We start from the raw sequence: 18,152 nt of genomic DNA, 5'->3' as shown, positions 1-18,152 counted from the left end.
TCAGAGGCTAACCCGGGCCAAATGCTGGTGAATGAGGCATCTGGCCCGCGGGCTGTGAGTTTGACATGCTTGGTCTAACAAATGCGATGTGTAGAATTACAAATGGATGATTCCCCCAAATAATATTACTAATATTCACAATGCAAGGGAAATGCCCCAAATGCGTATTACAGTGTGATCACCCTGCCCCTCCTCTGAGGGCGTCTGGCTGCAGGACTGGTGACACACAGAGAGGGAAGGTCAGGGAGGGTCCACATTGATGGCCAGCCATAGGGAAGGTCGGGGAGGGAAGGTCGGGGGGGGGGGGGAAGGTCAGGGGGAAGGTCAGGGAGGGGAGGTCAGGGAGGGGAGGTCAGGGAGGGAAGGTCAGGGAGGGGAGGTCAGGGAGGGGAGGTCAGGGAGGGGAGGTCAGGGAGGGAAGGTCAGGGAGGGGAGGTCAGGGAGGGGAGGTGGCCCTGGACAAGGACCCGCCCTGCAGTTGTCATTGCTCTGAAAACCGCTGGAAGGAAAACAGCAGCTAATCACAGCCTTACCACCCTCCCTTTGGTGTTTAGAGGAGGGAGCAAAGGAAATCTCCCCTCGTGAATCAAACCAAAGCCCCTGGCCAGGCTTTCCGGGGAGGAGGGTGTGGAGCCAGACCCGCGGGGAGGACGGCTGGGGCGGAGGAGGACCTGCTCGGGCGGAGGTTATCACCCGGCTGGTCCTCACAGCACCACAGCCTCGGGGTCCGGGCTGGCTCTGCGCTTTTCCGGGCGCTGACCGCAGCTGAGGCTGGACGTCACCTCCAGGGAGGACAGGGCAGTGAGCGGCGTGGCCAGTGAGTGCCAGGGAGGAGGGGACCCTGGGCACGGCCTCTGCCCTGGCCCTGGGCTGGCCCTGGCTCCACCTGGGGCCCCCTGCACCTGCCACCGCCCCGGCCCCGCCCACCGCCCCGGCCCCGCCCACCGCCCCGGCCCCGCCCACTACCATTGCCCCGCCCACTGCCTTCGCCCGGCCCACCGCCCTGGCTCCACCCACTATCCCCGCCCAATGTCACCGCCCCGCCCTCCGCCCTCGCTCCGCCCACCGCCCTCGCCCCGCCCACTGTCCTGGCTCCGCCCACCGCCCTCTGTCTTCACTCAGCTCCGGGCCACCGCGCTGCGGCCCGTGTTGACACCGCTGTTCCCAGTCTGGCCGCTGTCCGGTCTCAGTGTTGTGTTCGGTCACTGAGGACTCCTTACCTTTCTCACTCGCCACCGCCCCCGGCGCTGGAAGAAAGGCCGGGCTCAGCGCTCCGCAGGGTTATCTCAGCCATTTATCTGATGGCAGGCCAGGCAGGACTTCCGTGCTCCACCGGGCGGTTCGGAAGCTCCTCTGTGCCCCTGGAATGCAGGAGGAGAGCAAGCGGGGAGAGGGGAGCACAGTGGGCTATAGATATTGTTTTAATTTTATGTTTTATTGATTTTTTACAGAGAGACAGAGAGTTAGAAACGTCGATGAGAGAAACATCCATCAGCTGCCTCCTGCACGCCCCCCACTGGGGACGTGCCCGCAACCAAGGCACATGCCCTTGACCGGAATCGAACCCGGGACCCTTCAGTCCGCAGACCGACGCTCTATCCCCGGAGCCACGCCGGTGTCGCAGGCTGTATCAGGGGTCTTCAAACTACGGCCCGTGGGCCACATGCGGCCCGCAGAGGAGTCTGATCCTGCCCGCCAGGTTTTTTGGGCAGTGAGCGCAGCTGAGGTGTTACAGTAGGAATTAGTAGTTCATATAGTCCGGCCCTCCAGCTCTCTGAGGGACCGTGATCTGGCCCCCACTTTAAAAAGTTTGAAGACCCCTGCTAGATCTTTAGCAGGAAGTGTGCCCTCCGAGGGTCAGGACGGGACATTTCAAAGGGTCTCACCGGACTCCCGGGAACCGTGGACAGGGCTCCCCAAGGGAAGACACATGCTATGGAGACGGTTCCGGCCGGGGGTGACCACCCGGGAGCTGCCGGCTGGGAACGGATGGCCAGGCCACCTGGAGGCTCCGTCCCCGAGCCTGTCTGTCTGTGGACAGCGGCCCCGGCAGAGAATGCTGTGTTCCCGCCCGAGCCAGCTTTTCCTCCCCGCCCGGGGGTGTGGGACAGCCTCAGCCAGGACTGGGTGCCAGGGGGGTTTGGTCTGAAAATATGCATGGCTCCCACCCCATGGTCCCCTAACTCACCTCGTCCACAGCTTTCTTGCCCCGGAGGCGGATCCTGGCTGCGGTAGTTTTCTCCGAGGGAAGTGAACGGTCTGCTGGTATCACACAGCCCCGTGCCCGCTGGTGCTTAGGGGGCTCTGGTTTGTTCATCCCCGGGCCGCTGGGAGCACTTCTTAACCCGGAAAGCACCCTCGGCCTTTTTTCATGTCACACGTTCTCAGCAGACTCCGGCCGCCCAGGTGTGTGTGTGACCCCACGGCGCCCGCTGTCTGAGACCGAGCTTGTCCATCCGCATGGTCATCCAGCCGTACTCACTGTGCATCAGCACCCAGTGGGTGTAAAGACAGCCAAGTGTTAAACGCACAAACAAAATGGCTTTTCTAGAGCAGCGGTCGGCAAACGCATGAGTCCACAGAGCCAAAGATCAGCAGGACAACGATGGACATGTCTTTGGAGAGCCACATTTTTTAAACTTAAACTTCTTCTGACGCCACTTCTTCAGCACAGACTCGCCCAGGCCGTGGTGTTTTGTGGAAGAGCCACACTCCAGGGGCCAGAGAGGCGCGTGTGGCTCGAGAGCCGCGGTGTGCTGACCCCGGGTCTGGGCCATCCTTTTTGCAGTCCGTTCGGCGGTGAGAGGGCAGCAGTTGTGAGGGAGAGCACATTCCCTCAGCGGAGTCCTGGGCTCTGTTGCCGAAACCTTTGTGCGTCCGAGCGAGCGGAGTGTCCACTGAAACACACACCTGGACGGAGGGCCGGAGAGACCTGAGCTGGAAGGGCATGGGGGGGGGGGGGCGGTTGTCATGGAGGCCGTGCCCCATCCTAGGAGCTGGGAGGAGAGGGCGCTCCCTCCTGAGGAGCCAGAGGCTGGGGAGAAGGGTGGGAGGTAGGGGACTGGGGGGCAGAGAGGCTGCAGGGCGAACACCGGTGGCCGAGGTCAGAGGTCAGCCTGTTCTCAGGAGAGCCGCGGGAAGGGCCGGCCCCAGCGGAGGGCGGTCAGAGAGTTGGGGGGTCCGGGGGCCGGAGAGCAGTTCAGCTGAGTGTGGGGAGGGGAGCAGGTGCTCCATTCAGATCAGCCCGGCCCAGGCGGGCAGCTAATGGGCGGTGCAGGGAACGGCCTAGGAGAGGCTTTGTCTGCCCCAGGCTTATCTGCCCCTGGGGAAGGGTGGGTCCTGGCCCAGCCCCTGCTGCAGGCGGGCGGGCAGGCGGGCGGGCGGGCGGGGACTTCCTGGCCTGGCTCTCCGGCTCAGCCGCCGCGAGGCCCCCATTGGGCGGAGGGCGGAGGGCGGAGGGGAGACCTTCCCGGGAGGAGGGCCACAGACCGGCTCGGATTAAAGGGTCCGGTGGTCCCGCGGAGTGGAAATGGGACCGGCTGGTGGCAGAGGCCGCAGCCTCCGGGCCCCGAGGCCCAGGGCAGGGCTGGGGCAGAGGGGTGCCCGCAGACAGGAGGAGGACCGCCCCGCCCGCCGGGTAAACATTTGAAGCTGCTTTAAAGGTTAGATTTCCTGCCGCCAGTTTCCTCCGGGGAAGCTGGGCCTGGTGAGATGCTCTGGGACCGGGAAGTCCTGAGGCTGCTGCAGGCTGGGGTGGAGCACTTCTCTCCTCTCTCTGTCCCTCTCTCCTCCTCCCCCCTCGAGAAAACGCTCCTGAAGCCAAAGTTTCCGGAATGATTAAAACGGGGAGTCTGTGCGCCTTGGTGGGTGCTGATAGAATTAAGTGTCAGGACTTCCTGTACAAATCCCAGTCTGAAAGCAGCTGACACGAGCACAGGAGATGAAAATTTTAAGAAACCCTTTCAATCCCAGCAAAAAGGCAGGGCATTTGCAGCTGAAGTGCGGTTCTGAGATTGTGGCTGTGCCTGTGAAGAGGAACGGACTCTCCAGACGATGTCTGTTGTACAGATTTTAGTCTGAGGGCCGTCAGCCCGAGCCTCATACACGAAGCTGGAGCTGAGCAGCCAGACTCTTTCTCCTCTTTCAAAGGCCTTCGGGACCTCCCAGGACCCTCCCCCAGACCTTCCCCCAGGACCCTCCCCCAGGACCCTCCCCCAGGACCCTCCCCCAGGACCCTCCCCCAGACCTTCCCCCAGGACCCTCCCCCAGGACCCTCCCCCAGGACCCTCCCCCAGGACCCTCCCCCAGACCCTCCCCCAGGACCCTCCCCCAGGACCCTCCCCCAGGACCCTCCCCCAGGACCCTCCCCCAGGACCCTCCCCCAGGACCCTCCCCCAGACCCTCCCCCAGGACCCTCCCCCAGGACCCTCCCCCAGGACCCTCCCCAGGACCCTCCCCCAGGACCCTCCCCCAGACCTTCCCCAGGACCCTCCCCCAGACCCTCCCCCAGACCCTCCCCCAGGACCCTCCCCCAGGACCCTCCCCCAGACCTTCCCCAGGACCCTCCCCCAGACCTTCCCCCAGGACCCTCCCCCAGACCTTCCCCCAGGACCCTCCCCCAGACCTTCCCCAGGACCCTCCCCCAGACCTTCCCCCAGGACCCTCCCCCAGACCTTCCCCCAGGACCCTCCCCCAGACCCTCCCCCAGGACCCTCCCCCAGACCTTCCCCCAGGACCCTCCCCCAGACCTTCCCCAGGACTCTCCCCCAGACCTTCCCCCAGGACCCCCCCAGGACCCTCCCCCAGGACCCTCCCCCAGACCTTCCCCCAGGACCCTCCCCCAGGACCCTCCCCCAGGACCCTCCCCCAGGACCCTCCCCCAGACCTTCCCCCAGGACCCTCCCCCAGGACCCTCCCCCAGGACCCTCCCCCAGGACCCTCCCCCAGGACCCTCCCCCAGACCTTCCCCAGGACCCTCCCCCAGACCTTCCCCAGGACCCTCCCCCAGACCTTCCCCCAGGACCCCCCCCAGGACCCTCCCCCAGGACCCTCCCCCAGGACCCTCCCCCAGACCTTCCCCAGGACCCTCCCCCAGACCCTCCCCCAGGACCCTCCCCCAGACCTTCCCCCAGGACCCTCCCCCAGACCTTCCCCAGGACCCTCCCCCAGACCTTCCCCCAGGACCCTCCCCCAGACCCTCCCCCAGGACCCTCCCCCAGACCCTCCCCCAGGACCCTCCCCAGACCCTCCCCCAGGACCCTCCCCCAGACCTTCCCCCAGGACCCTCCCCCAGGACCCTCCCCAGACCTTCCCCCAGGACCCTCCCCCAGACCCTCCCCCAGGACCCTCCCCCAGACCTTCCCCCAGGACCCGCCCCCAGGACCCTCCCCAGACCCTCCCCCAGGACCCTCCCCCAGACCTTCCCCCAGGTCCCTCCCCCAGACCTTCCCCAGGACCCTCCCCCAGACCCTCCCCCAGGACCCTCCCCAGACCCTCCCCCAGGACCCTCCCCCAGACCTTCCCCCAGGACCCTCCCCCAGACCCTCCCCCAGACCCTCCCCCAGGACCCTCCCCCAGGACCCTCCCCCAGACCCTCCCCCAGGACCCTCCCCCAGACCCTCCCTCAGACCCTCCCCCAGACCTTCCCCAGGACCCTCCCCCAGGACCCTCCCCCAGACCTTCCCCAGGACCCTCCCCCAGACCTTCCCCCAGGACCCTCCCCCAGACCTTCCCCCAGGACCCTCCCCCAGACCTTCCCCAGGACCCTCCCCCAGACCTTCCCCCAGGACCCTCCCCCAGACCTTCCCCCAGGACCCTCCCCCAGACCCTCCCCCAGGACCCTCCCCCAGACCTTCCCCCAGGACCCTCCCCCAGACCTTCCCCAGGACTCTCCCCCAGACCTTCCCCCAGGACCCCCCCCAGGACCCTCCCCCAGGACCCTCCCCCAGACCTTCCCCCAGGACCCTCCCCCAGGACCCTCCCCCAGGACCCTCCCCCAGGACCCTCCCCCAGACCTTCCCCCAGGACCCTCCCCCAGGACCCTCCCCCAGGACCCTCCCCCAGGACCCTCCCCCAGGACCCTCCCCCAGACCTTCCCCAGGACCCTCCCCCAGACCTTCCCCAGGACCCTCCCCCAGACCTTCCCCCAGGACCCCCCCCAGGACCCTCCCCCAGGACCCTCCCCCAGGACCCTCCCCCAGACCTTCCCCAGGACCCTCCCCCAGACCCTCCCCCAGGACCCTCCCCCAGACCTTCCCCCAGGACCCTCCCCCAGACCTTCCCCAGGACCCTCCCCCAGACCTTCCCCCAGGACCCTCCCCCAGACCCTCCCCCAGGACCCTCCCCCAGACCCTCCCCCAGGACCCTCCCCAGACCCTCCCCCAGGACCCTCCCCCAGACCTTCCCCCAGGACCCTCCCCCAGGACCCTCCCCAGACCTTCCCCCAGGACCCTCCCCCAGACCCTCCCCCAGGACCCTCCCCCAGACCTTCCCCCAGGACCCGCCCCCAGGACCCTCCCCAGACCCTCCCCCAGGACCCTCCCCCAGACCTTCCCCCAGGTCCCTCCCCCAGACCTTCCCCAGGACCCTCCCCCAGACCCTCCCCCAGGACCCTCCCCAGACCCTCCCCCAGGACCCTCCCCCAGACCTTCCCCCAGGACCCTCCCCCAGACCCTCCCCCAGACCCTCCCCCAGGACCCTCCCCCAGGACCCTCCCCCAGACCCTCCCCCAGGACCCTCCCCCAGACCCTCCCTCAGACCCTCCCCCAGACCCTCCCCCAGGACCCTCCCCCAGACCCTCCCTCAGACCCTCCCCCAGACCCTCCCCCAGGACCCTCCCCCAGACCTTCCCAAAGACGATGTCGCCTCCTCGGAGCCGGAGCCACAGTCCTCAGAGGCTGTGGGGCCAGTGGTCTTGAAATGGCAGAACCACAGGCCTGGGAGGCACAGTGCTCTGGGTACAACCACAGTAAAAGGCAGAGCTGCGGGCGGGGCTCAGGGGCTGTGCATCCACCTAGGAACCAGGAGGTCAGGGTTCGACTCCTGGTCGGGGTTTCAGGCTCCATCCGCAGTGAAGGGCACGCAGGAGGCAGCCGATCCATGACTCTCTCATCGCTGATGTTTCTATCTCTCTCCCTTCCTCTCTGAAATCAATAAAAATCTATTTTAAGAAATAAATAAAAAGCAGAGAAATGATGCTGTGATGATTTTTAAAATGGGGGAAATATCGAGTGGGACGTACACAAAGAACTTCAACACCTGAGGCTCAGAAGGAGCCGTGTCCTGGGTTCCTGTTGGGGCCCAGGCAGGAGAGTCCTGTGTCCTATGGAGCTGATGTCTGTTCCATATCGGGGGTTTATTTGCCGTCAAAATGTTCCTCTTGGCATCATTTATTTCCTGCGTGATTACCTCACTACAGAGAAAGACATTAAGGCAACGAGGGAAACTTAGTGCAATAGCCCGGCCGGTCTGGGGTCAGGGTTCGATTCCGGGTCAGGGCACAGGCCCGGGCTGCAGGCTGGATCCCCGTGTGGGGCGTGCAGGAGGCAGCGGATCCGTGTTTCCCTCTCCCTCTCCCCTCCTCTCTGACATCCACAAAGCACGCTGAAAAGGTGCAGGCACTGGTGGAAGGGCTGGGGGGTTCCCACAGGCCGCCCGAGAACCCAGCCCCCCTGCCTCCCGGGCCCGCTCTGGTCCCGAGGACACGGACAGGGCCGAGCCGGGCCCCTCCGGCTGGCAGAGGGCAGAGGGCTGCCTCCGCTGCCCCAGCCTCTGCACAGTGTTGTGGTCCCCCCGCCCCAGCACTGCCATGGTGACTGCAGGTATGTGTGTATGTATGTATGCGTGCATGCATGCATGTGTGTATTTAGTGAGTTAGTGAGTGAATCCTCACCTGAGGATATATCCCCCCCCCCTTTGATTTTTAGAGCGAGTGGAAGGGAGGGGGGAGTCAGAGAAACATCCACGTGAGAGAGACACATCGGTTGGTTGTCTCCCCTGAACCCCGAGGGGTGCGGGGGACCCAGCCTGCACCCAGGCACGTACTGCAGAACAGAACCAAACCCATGACCCTTCTGTCGGAGGCCGGTGCTCTAACCACTGAGCAACCGGGCCGGGGCTGGATTTTAAAGTGATTAATGGCTTATATGTGAATGACGTTTTCATCAGTTTTTAGATTAAAAAAAACAACAGCTTTATCCTTGAAAGAATTCCAAAAAAAAGTTTGATTTTAAAGGCACACGCTGGACACAATAAAACGCAGCAGCAGCAGCAGCTGTGTCACGGGTTCGAGTGTGCGCACCGGCGTGCGGCTGAGCCACAGCGTGCTGTGACCGGGCTTTGCTGAGGGGGCGTGGGCCGCGGGCTCCACGCAGGAAACGGCCTCTCATTCACGGCCGCTCCGGGGCTGGGACTCGTCTATAAATATCAGCGCGTTTCCTCCGGCAAATCAGTTTCCAACCTGGACCTGCTGGTCTATTTAAAGAAATGGGTGTTGCCAAGACCGGTGTGGCTCAGTGGATAGAGCACCGGCCTGCGGACTGAAAGGTCCCAGGTTCGATTCCGGTCAAGAGCATGTGCCTTGGTTGCGGGCACATCCCCAGTAGGGGGTGTGCAGGAGGCAGCTGATGGATGTTTCTCTCTCATCTATGTTTCTGACTCTCTATCCCTCTCTCTTCCTCTCTGTAAAAAATAAATAAAATATGTGTTTAAAAAATGAAAAAGTAACTGCTGTATACAATGCTTTAAAAAAAAAAGAAAGAAAGAAATGGTTGTTGACTCCAACTTTAAAAAACGTAAGCCTACAAAAGGTAAAATGTATGGAGTAATTAGTACAGTTGGCCTCACAGTGTTTGTCAGTGGGGTTACTGATTTTTAAATAAAATTTGGGATTAAAATAATTCATGTAATGAGTTTTGCCTTTCGTGTTTATCATGTATTTTAAATGTTTACTTAGCAATTTAAAGCTTCCAGCTGGCTTTAAACTTAGAGTGATAATGTTTCAATAAATTAGGAACTACACTGAGTGGCCAGATGATGATGATCTCTGAACGCATAATAATCTGGCCACTCAGTGTATATCCTACATAATAAAAGGCTAATATGCAAATTGTCCCCTCAACCAGGAGTTAGACCAGCAGGCAGGCTGGCCAACCACCCATGTCGCCTCCCCCTGGCCAGGCTGTTCGGAACCCACCCATGCATGAATTCATGTACCAGGCCTGAATGAATGAATGATGAATGAATGAATATATATATATATATATATATATATATATATATATACACACACACTGAGTGGTAAGATTATTATGCATTTAGAGATTATAATAATCTGGCTACTCAGTGTGTATATATTGTTTTATTGATTACATGTAAATATTCTTTTATATTTTTTGAGCATTGCTACACTTACTACATATCAAATGAATTTATAAATTTTTCTAACAATATTTATAATTTATTATAACGGATCTTTTAGGAAGGATCTATTGCCTCGGATCCTTTAGAAAGATAAAGGCAATATATATATATTGGTGTTTAATGAAGAAACTCAAAACAGGTCTTAAGAAATCACTCTGACTTTCCCCTCACATGATGAGACTGCGTTTTCTTTTTACATCAGTTTTAGTTCTTCCGGACTTTGAAGATGGTGAGCACCGCTGCCGTTCTGACCTTCCTCTGTATGCACTGTGCCTTTTATTTTCTAGCCGCTTTTAGTATTTCCTCTTTCTCCCGGATTTAAGCAGTTTAATTTTGATGTGTGTGTCGTTTTCTTGTTTCTTGTATTTGGGGTTTGTTAAGCTTCTTGAATCCTTGGGTTTATGTTTTTGGAGAATTATCAGCTTTCCCCCCCCCCCCAAAAAAAAATATTTTTCTGCTCCTCTTCTCTCTCTCTTTTCCTTCAGAGACTATTTGACAAGTTGATGTTTTCCCACAATTTAGTGGCCCTCCTTCCCTCCCTTCCTCCCTGCCTCCCTCCCTCCCTTCCTCCCTCTTTCTCTCCCTCCCTCCCTCCCTCCCTCCCTCCCTCCCTCCCTCCCTCCCTCCCTCCTTCTCTCCTCCCTCCGCTCCGTCTGTTCCATTTTAGGTGGCGAGTGCTGTGTCTGTCTTCAGTCTCACCTCTCTTCTTTCGCAGTGACTTACCGGCCATTAGTCCCATCAGGTGTGTGTTTTGCCCCGAGTTGTGGTTTCCTGGAAGCTGGGGTTGGTCGCTTTTATATCTCGTCTCCGCCTCTGATTACCTGCTCGCTCTGTGTGGCTTCTTGAGCAGATGGAGTGTCTCTGAATGCCGTGGCTGTCACTCCTGTTACCGCGTCCTTCTTCTGGACCAGTTCTGATGGATTTTTTTCTCCCCATTTTTTTTCTTCTTCTTTGCATGCCTGATTGTTTTTGTTTTTTTTAGTTGCCAGAAATTGTGGATTTTATCATGTTGGGTATTGCCTATTTTTATAGTTTTTAAAATATTTTTGAACAAAATTTTGGGGTATAGTGAAGTTCCTTGGAAAAGGTTTCATTTGGGGGCCCTGTTTTTAAGATTTGTTAAGTATCATTTGTTTTAGTTTTCATGTTTTTCTTCGTGTGACATAAGACAGCTGCTAGTCGATCTAATTGGTGTCCTGTGGGCTGTGAGTGTCCCTCCCTCGCTGCTGGCTCAGTGAGAGCAGCCGGCCCTGTTCTCTGTGGGCTCTCCGTGGCTCTGTTCCCAGCTGTGGTCTGCTTATTGGATTTCCCCCTCCAATTTGCAAATAAATATAATTAGTGGCAGATGCGCCGTAGGAAAAAATAAAAGATAAAGAAAAGGTAGGAATTCTGGAGGAGTCTTGCCTGCTGGGCCACCATACATTTGAGTACTGATGTTTGTTCTTATCCAGTGTCCTTTGGGAGACGGTTTGTAAATGTTTTAAGTGTTAAATGCATTTGCTTAAAAGCGTTTGGTCAGCACGTCTTCACTGACTCTTAATATCTTGCTTTTACAGGTACACCGTGTGCTGGAGTGAGCTCTCCGCTGGCCCCCGCCATGAACCGCGCCTTCAGCAGGAAGAAAGGTGAGTGTGTCCACACAGAGGCCCGGGGTCAGTTCCGTTAATCCCATGGCTGGCAGGTGCCTCTCGACCCGGGACGCTAGGAAATTATTTTCTTGGTAAGGGTAGGGCTAAGAGACATTTGGCCTGTAGCATGCTTCTGATTTAAAACATACACCAATAGTAAAATAATGTTTCTCTCTTATTTCCTTTACTAGTAAAACAATATCTACAAATAATTCTGTGGTAATACAGTAATAAAACCGTATCTCTCAGTTCATTACTCTAATCACGCTATCTTAAACAAAACGAAACACAGACCTCCTGGACCTTCTCTGTTTGCTTGTAATCCTCTTTCTCGAGGCTTTGTGTACCTCTTTATTCTAAATATATTTTTTATTGATGTCAGAGAGGAAGGGAGAGGAGGAGGAAGATAGACACATCGATGGTGAGAGAGAATCCTTGATGGGCTGCCTCCTGCACGCCCCCCGCTGGGATGGAGCCCGCCACCCGGGCCTTGCCTCGTTTGAAGGCCGTGGGAACATACAACCACAGGATGAAGGCCGGGGGAACATATGGCCACAGGAACACTGGTGTGCTGTAGAGCGTCCTGAGCTGAAATCCTTACTCCCTTCTTCGTCTCATTCTCCCTACGCTTCCTTCCGGTCCTCTGCTGCCAGGCCTCGGGGTTAATGCACGCAGGCGGTGCTGACCAGGGTTTCCTCTGATGCCCGTGAGCCCCGGGTGCCTCTCCTCCCGTTAGCTTCCTACCTGAACCTTTAAAATAAAATTTTATTACACAAAAATTAGTAATAAAAATACATAAATATAAAGTTTAAAAATGGAACGAAAAGTATGCTTTATATTTCTTTCAAGAATATACAATCCAAATTAGTTTCAGCATCTCCTATCCTTTTAGCTACTTTTATTTCTAATATTCTGTTGCTCTAATCTAAAACATTTCAAATCGAGATTGTCACAATTAACGTTTCTGCAAGCTTAGATTAAAAATGCATCCTAATGTTATATTGATTTCTAAATGGACCCAGTGGGTAGACTTATTTCTGTTTTATATAAATGCAGTTATTAATTAATATTAAAATTCCCCCTTTTTTAAATTGTTCATTCTTTGCTAAATAGTGAGTGGAGAGAAAATGACTCTTTTTATTGGAGAATTAAGAAACATCACCTGTAATTTATGAGAGTAAAATGAGAGCGTTATCGCCAAATTAATCACATAATTGGCGTAATTACTCACGGCCCTGGGGGCGCAGTCACATTGGCATGGTTTGAAAACCCTCAGAGAGAAGCGGGACCTTTAGATCAGAAAGGGTGTGTGACTCTCCCCCGCCCTGTCTTCTCTCTGCCCCGGGAGGCGCTCTCCGCCCTCAGATCCCACACACACACACACACACACACACACACCCACACACACACATACACACACACACACACACACACACGCTACGGGACCGGCGCCCTCGGCACCCGGGAGGGAGCTAACCTGTGTGTTCTTCATTGCAGACAAAACATGGATGCACACGCCGGAAGCTCTGTCCAAACACTACATCCCCTACAACGCCAAGGTAACGTGGTTCCTGGACTGTCCCCGCGTTTGGCTTGTGCGTTTATGATGGTGTGAGCTGTTCCTGGTTGACCCTCGAGTGTGTGTATGCATTGGCATTTCCGGGCACATGACCCCGAGGAGCGTCTGCCTAAGTGAAGTCACTCTGTGGGACGGTACAGGAAAGCTCTTTTCCTCCAATGAGGGGTTTTTAAAGAGGTGCCCTTTGCGCTTTCTGTTTATGGAATGCCTGCGTTGCCTTTGAATGATTTGGGTTGTTGCGAAAGTGATTTGCCGAATCAGGGCCTGCAGGAAATAAAATAACCCACAAATTGGTGTCCTTTAAACATCATAATGTTGCGTTACTCAGAAAAATGTAAAAACTAACCCGGAATGAGGGAAATGAGCCGCAGTGTTAATGAAGGTAATTTTTCATGCCAGGAAGGGAACACACAGCTTCAGCCATTAAGGGGGAAAAAGTCATTTTTTGGTGAAGCTTTTGTTCAGTTGCTGCATTTTAATAAATAGAAGCAACCTATACTCAGCGTCTTCAAAGATTCGGTTCATGTTGGAAAACTGGAGGAGTGAATGCAATGAACGAAATGGTCTTTAAAGAAAGGTGTTACTGCCTGGCCGGTGTGGCTCAGTGGTGAGCGTCAGCTTGTGAACCAGGAGGTTGCCTGTTTGATTCCTGGTCAGGGCACGTGCCCGGGTTGAGGGCTCGAGGGCTTGATCCCCGGTAGGAGGTGTGCGGGGGGGGGGGGGGGGGGGGGGGGATAGCCGATCAATGATTCTCTCTCATCGATGTCTCTCTCTCTCTCTCCCTCCCTCCCTCCCTCCCTCCCTCCCTCCCTCCCTCCCTCTCCCTCTCAATCTCCCTTCCTCTCTCTCTAAAAATGGATAAAAACATGTATATATTTTTAAAAGGTATTGTTTTGGTGTTAGTGAGCACCAAACCTGAGACAGATGTCAGAGACATCCGTTGGCAGGGACGGGAATGAGTGAAGAGCGAGTTTGGGAGTGTGAGGGTGTCAGACTGAGGGACTCCTCCGGGGAGGCAGAGTGGGGAGAACTGAAAGCGATGAAATAGTTTCACGGGAGAATTGGAGAGTTTGCGGGTTAGCAGACCGTGTGCTGGGGCGGAATGAGATCGGGCACGGGGCATTATTTCAGGAAAAGCGTTTTTAAAAATTCATGGGACAGAAAGTCGATGGGGCGTAATGGGGCCGCTCTGGAGGGCTGGCCGCGTCTGAGTCAGCAGAGGACCGAGTCACAGGCGCCCGGACGCCCCCAGTGCTCCCCAACCGGGGACGTGCAGTGAGCAACTGTGGCTTTCTGCTGACTGCAGAAAAAAGAAAAAAAAGCTTTACTATATTTTCTCTGGCCCTAACCGGTTTGGCTCAGTGGATGGAGCGTCGGCCTGCAGACTGAAGGGCCCCAGGTTCGACTCTGGTCAAGGGCATGTGCCTTGGTTGCGGGCACATCCCCAGTGGGACCTGTGCAGGAGGCAGCTGATGGATGTTTCTCTCTCATCGATGTTTCTAACTCTCTGTCCTTCTCCCTTCCTCTCTGTGAAAAATCAATAAAACATATATTTAAAAAAACATTTTCTCTGTAAAACCACTGCATTTGAAATCCTGTCCGCTCTGAACGGCTCGGTGTGTTCACGTGGGGGTCGGATTGCCGTGACTGAGCACGGAAAGCTGAGTGACCTGACGGGGGAAACTGAGGTGGGAGGGCCCTCCTCCCCGCAGATGGTCCCTCAGCCCGTGAGGAACTAAGAAAACCACGGGAAACAATCTAAAAACCACCCGGGGTGGGGCGTGCTCTGTTTGTGCGACACCATTACTGACGGCGGTAGGCTTCCTTCCTTCAAGAGAAAGTAACCGCGGATTACACATTTTTATAAAAGATCGGAAGGTCTCATGCTGAAAAAGGGGTTTCTATAGGGCTAAAAGGTTTCAATTAGAACTCCCTTTTAAAATATATATTTTGCCAAAACCGGTTTGGCTCAGTGGATAGAGCATCAGCCTGCCGACTGAGGGGTCCCAGGTTTGATTCAGTTCAAGGACATGTACCTTGGTTGAGGGCACATCCCCAGTAGGAGGTGTGCAGGAGGCAGCTGGTCGATGTTTCTGTCTCTCTGTCCCTCTCTCTTCCTGTCTGTGAAAAAATCAATAAAATATATTAAAAAATATAGATATTAAAAAAATATATATATATACATACATATAATATATATATATATATACACATAATATATACATACACACACACACACACACATATATATATATATATATATATATATATATATATATATATATATATATATATATAAATTGATTCCAGAGAGGAAGGGAAAGGGACAGAGAGATACAAGCATCAATGATGAGAGAGAACCATGGATCGGCTGCCTCCTGCACACCTTCTACTAGGGACCGAGCCTGCAGCCTAGGCATGTTCCGGGAATCGAACCTGGGACCTTCAGTCTGCAGCTGACGCTCTATCCACGGAGCCACACCGGCCAGGGCCCGTTAGAACTACCCTTAACTTGAACGCTGGGTCTCTGGGACCGTGGAGACCTGCTGGCCCGTCAGAAGCTGCCTGAGCTGCAGGCGGGTGACACTGTACGTCGCCTCCTGTGGGCGCTCAGCCGCTGCCTCCCTCCGCACGGAGCAGATGCCGCCTGGGCCCGGCCTGCAGCCCGCGGAGAAGCACGGACGCCGGCGCGGACCCTCGCGGTCGGGGAGGGAGCTTTACCCGGGAGAAGCTAACGAGGGCGCACGGTCTGCCGTGTGGCCTCGGGGGTCCCGGCAGGAGAAGCGGATCCTCACACCGCCGGGACTCAGGTGCCCAGAGTGTCCGCGGACTGCGGTAAGCCCTCCAGGGGATGCTCACGCTGGCTGCGGATCAGCAGCAGACAGTTAGGATCTCGGAAATAAAGATCTGCAGCCGTGTTCTCGCCCACAGTCACCCCTCCGTGCCTGTCAGGTCACCGCCTGCTTTTCAGTGAAAACAGAGTGATTGCAGGATTGAGTCGGCGCGTGTATTTCCCATCAAGCCCGATAGACAAGGAGTTGCCACGGCATGCCACAACATGCTTAACCAAGAAAGGGTTAAAAAGCAAGTAGCTTAGCCAAAACCGGTGTGGCTCAGTGGATAGAGCGTCGGCCTGCGGACTGAAAGGTTCCAGGTTCGATTCTGGTCAAGGGCAAGTACCTTGGTTGCGGGCACATCCCCAGTGGGGGGTGTGCAGGAGGCAGCTGGTCGATGTTTCTCTCTCATCAATGTTTCTAGCTCTCTGTCCCTCTCCCTTCCTCTCTGTAAAAAATCAATAAAATATATTTTTTAAAAAGTAAGTGGCTTACTTGAAACCAGTCCTGTTTATACAGAGGTGTGCGTGGGGTAAAGCTTTCCTCCGGATACCGGCCCTGCGGTGTGAAAATAGCACCCGGTGTGTTAATTAGAGATAGGAGGGTAAACAAGAGCGGTGCAGTTCTTTCTCAGAAAACGAATATACGGCAGCACCATCCTGTATACGCGCAGGGAAGATTTTTATGTGACTTGGAATTAGCTCCACTAATCGGGTCATTAAGTTTTCAGACATAGCCCGATGGAGACATAAAGGTCTGTGCTAATGCCAGGATTACACTTCCGAATCGCAGCTGCAAAACGCTCTCGGAAGCGGCCCAGGAATCTGAAGATTTATTTTTTAAAAGGCCGAGGGAAATCAAATCAAATCAGGGTTAAGGCGAACTAATTACACATCGCAGTGATGACGAAGAGGTGCTGATTAGGGATGATCGCCTTCAAGTGCTGAGAAAACACAAAAAGAGTTGTCCTTAAAAAGAAAAAGACAGCGTGGCTCAGTGGCTGAGCATCAACCTGTGAACCAGGAGGTCAGGGTTTGATTCCCCATCAGGGCACAGGCCCGGGCTGCCGGCTCCATCCCCAGTGGGGGGCGTGCAGGAGGCAGCTGATCCATGATTCTCTCTCATCACTGATGTTTCTCTCTCTCTATCCTTCTCCCTTCCTCTCTAAAAATCAATATATATATATACATATATATATATATATACACATATATATATATATACATATATATATATATATATATATATATATATATTTTCTTTTTTTAAAGAAAAAGACAGGGAATAAAAAAGTAAGCTGACTGACTACGTGCGGTGAGAGGTGGACTGAGAGTGCCTGCTGCTGCCGGAGCAGGATGAGAGCTGGGAGCAGGGCTCAGGGCCACTGCTCACTTTACCAGCAGAGGCTCGGCTCAGCTCATGAGAGAAATCAGGTGTGAGCTCCCTCAGCATCTGGCTGCTGGCAGAGCCTCCGGAGAGGGCTCCCCTGGCTCCCCAAAGTTCCCCGCCCCCCCAGGTCACCGCCTGCCTCCTGCCCGCGGGATGATGGATGCTCTGCCTTTCCCCGCGGTCACTCAGCCAGGACGCCGGCTTCCGCAGAAGCACTTTAGCCCCATCAGTAAACCATGCCGTTTCCACAAACAGAAGCAGAGGCAGGCCCTGGCCTTGTGGAGGGTGACGGGTCACAACCCTGTGTCCAGCATCGCTCAGGCTCTGGGTCCGAGGAGCCGGCTCCCTGCAGCACGGGGGACCGTCTCCCGCTGGAAGCAGGCCTGCGTGCCTGCCTGCAGCTCTGCCTGGCCCTCCGCAGGGCGGGGACATTCACCCACGTCACACAAAGAGGAAGCTGCTCTCCGAGGTGACATTTACAGCCCCATCGAGGGCAGAGCCAGGACCCAGGACCTTTGATGGCTCTGTTCGTCACTGTGTCCAAGACCCAGCCCAGTGCCTGGCACACAGAAGGTCTCCAGTGAGCATCTGTTCACTAACACAGCCTGCTCTGGTGCAGAGCCCGCTCCCCTAGGCACACAGTAGGTCTCAGTGAGCGTCTGTTCACTAACACAGCCTGCTCTGGTGCAGAGCCTGCTCCCCGTAGGCACACAGTAGGTCTCAGTGAGCGTCTGTTCACTAACACGGCCTGCTCTGGTGCAGAGCCCGCTCCCCCTAGGCACACAGTAGGACTCCAGTGAGCATCTGTGAGCAAACGGCCTGCTCTGGTGCAGAGTCTGCTCCCCGTAGGCACACAGTAGGTCTCAGTGAGCGTCTGTGAGCTAACACAGCCTGCTCTGGTGCAGAGTCTGCTCCCCCTAGGCACACAGTAGGACTCCAGTGAGCATCTGTGAGCAAACGGCCTGCTCTGGTGCAGAGCCTGCTCCCCAGGGCTCCCGGGGCCCCTGCGGGCAGGAGGGAAGGGATGTCCACAGCCAGGCCGGACGCCGCCTCCGCCTGCTCTGGATCCGGGCTTGTTCGTTTGCTCCTTCCCGGCCTGTGCGGGCCTCTGCGTCCAGGAGGGAGCCCCGGGGAGAGCCGCTCCCGGACGCCGGTGCAGCAGCCTCACGGCGGTCCAGGCCACACCAGTGACAGCAGGCGTTAGAGGACAGGCACGTCTGCGTTTCGGGCCCGCACCCCGTTTCACTCGGAGGAGCGGCGCCCGGCCCGAGGGTAGGCCTTCCTCCCTTTGTCACGAAAGGA

At 56.3% G+C, this 18,152-nt stretch overlaps 1 protein-coding gene across 2 annotated transcripts in view; it reads left to right on the top strand.

Annotated features, from left to right (window-relative positions):
• GULP1 (GULP PTB domain containing engulfment adaptor 1) overlaps positions 1-18,152 on the top strand; it is a 91,890-nt gene that overhangs the window by 43,851 nt on the left and 29,887 nt on the right. For both annotated transcript variants that reach the window (XM_084892462.1, XM_084892461.1), the window contains exons 3-4: positions 10,977-11,045; positions 12,546-12,607. In XM_084892462.1, the coding sequence (XP_084748588.1) occupies positions 11,018-11,045; positions 12,546-12,607 (90 nt within the window). In that variant the 5' untranslated portion in view covers positions 10,977-11,017. The remainder of the gene's footprint in view (positions 1-10,976; positions 11,046-12,545; positions 12,608-18,152) is intronic.

The sequence above is a fragment of the Pipistrellus hanaki genome, assembly GCF_964339955.1.
Source record: "Pipistrellus hanaki genome assembly, chromosome: 8".
Taxonomy (NCBI): Eukaryota; Metazoa; Chordata; class Mammalia; order Chiroptera; family Vespertilionidae; genus Pipistrellus; species Pipistrellus hanaki.
This window is presented reverse-complemented; position numbering and strand designations above follow the sequence as displayed.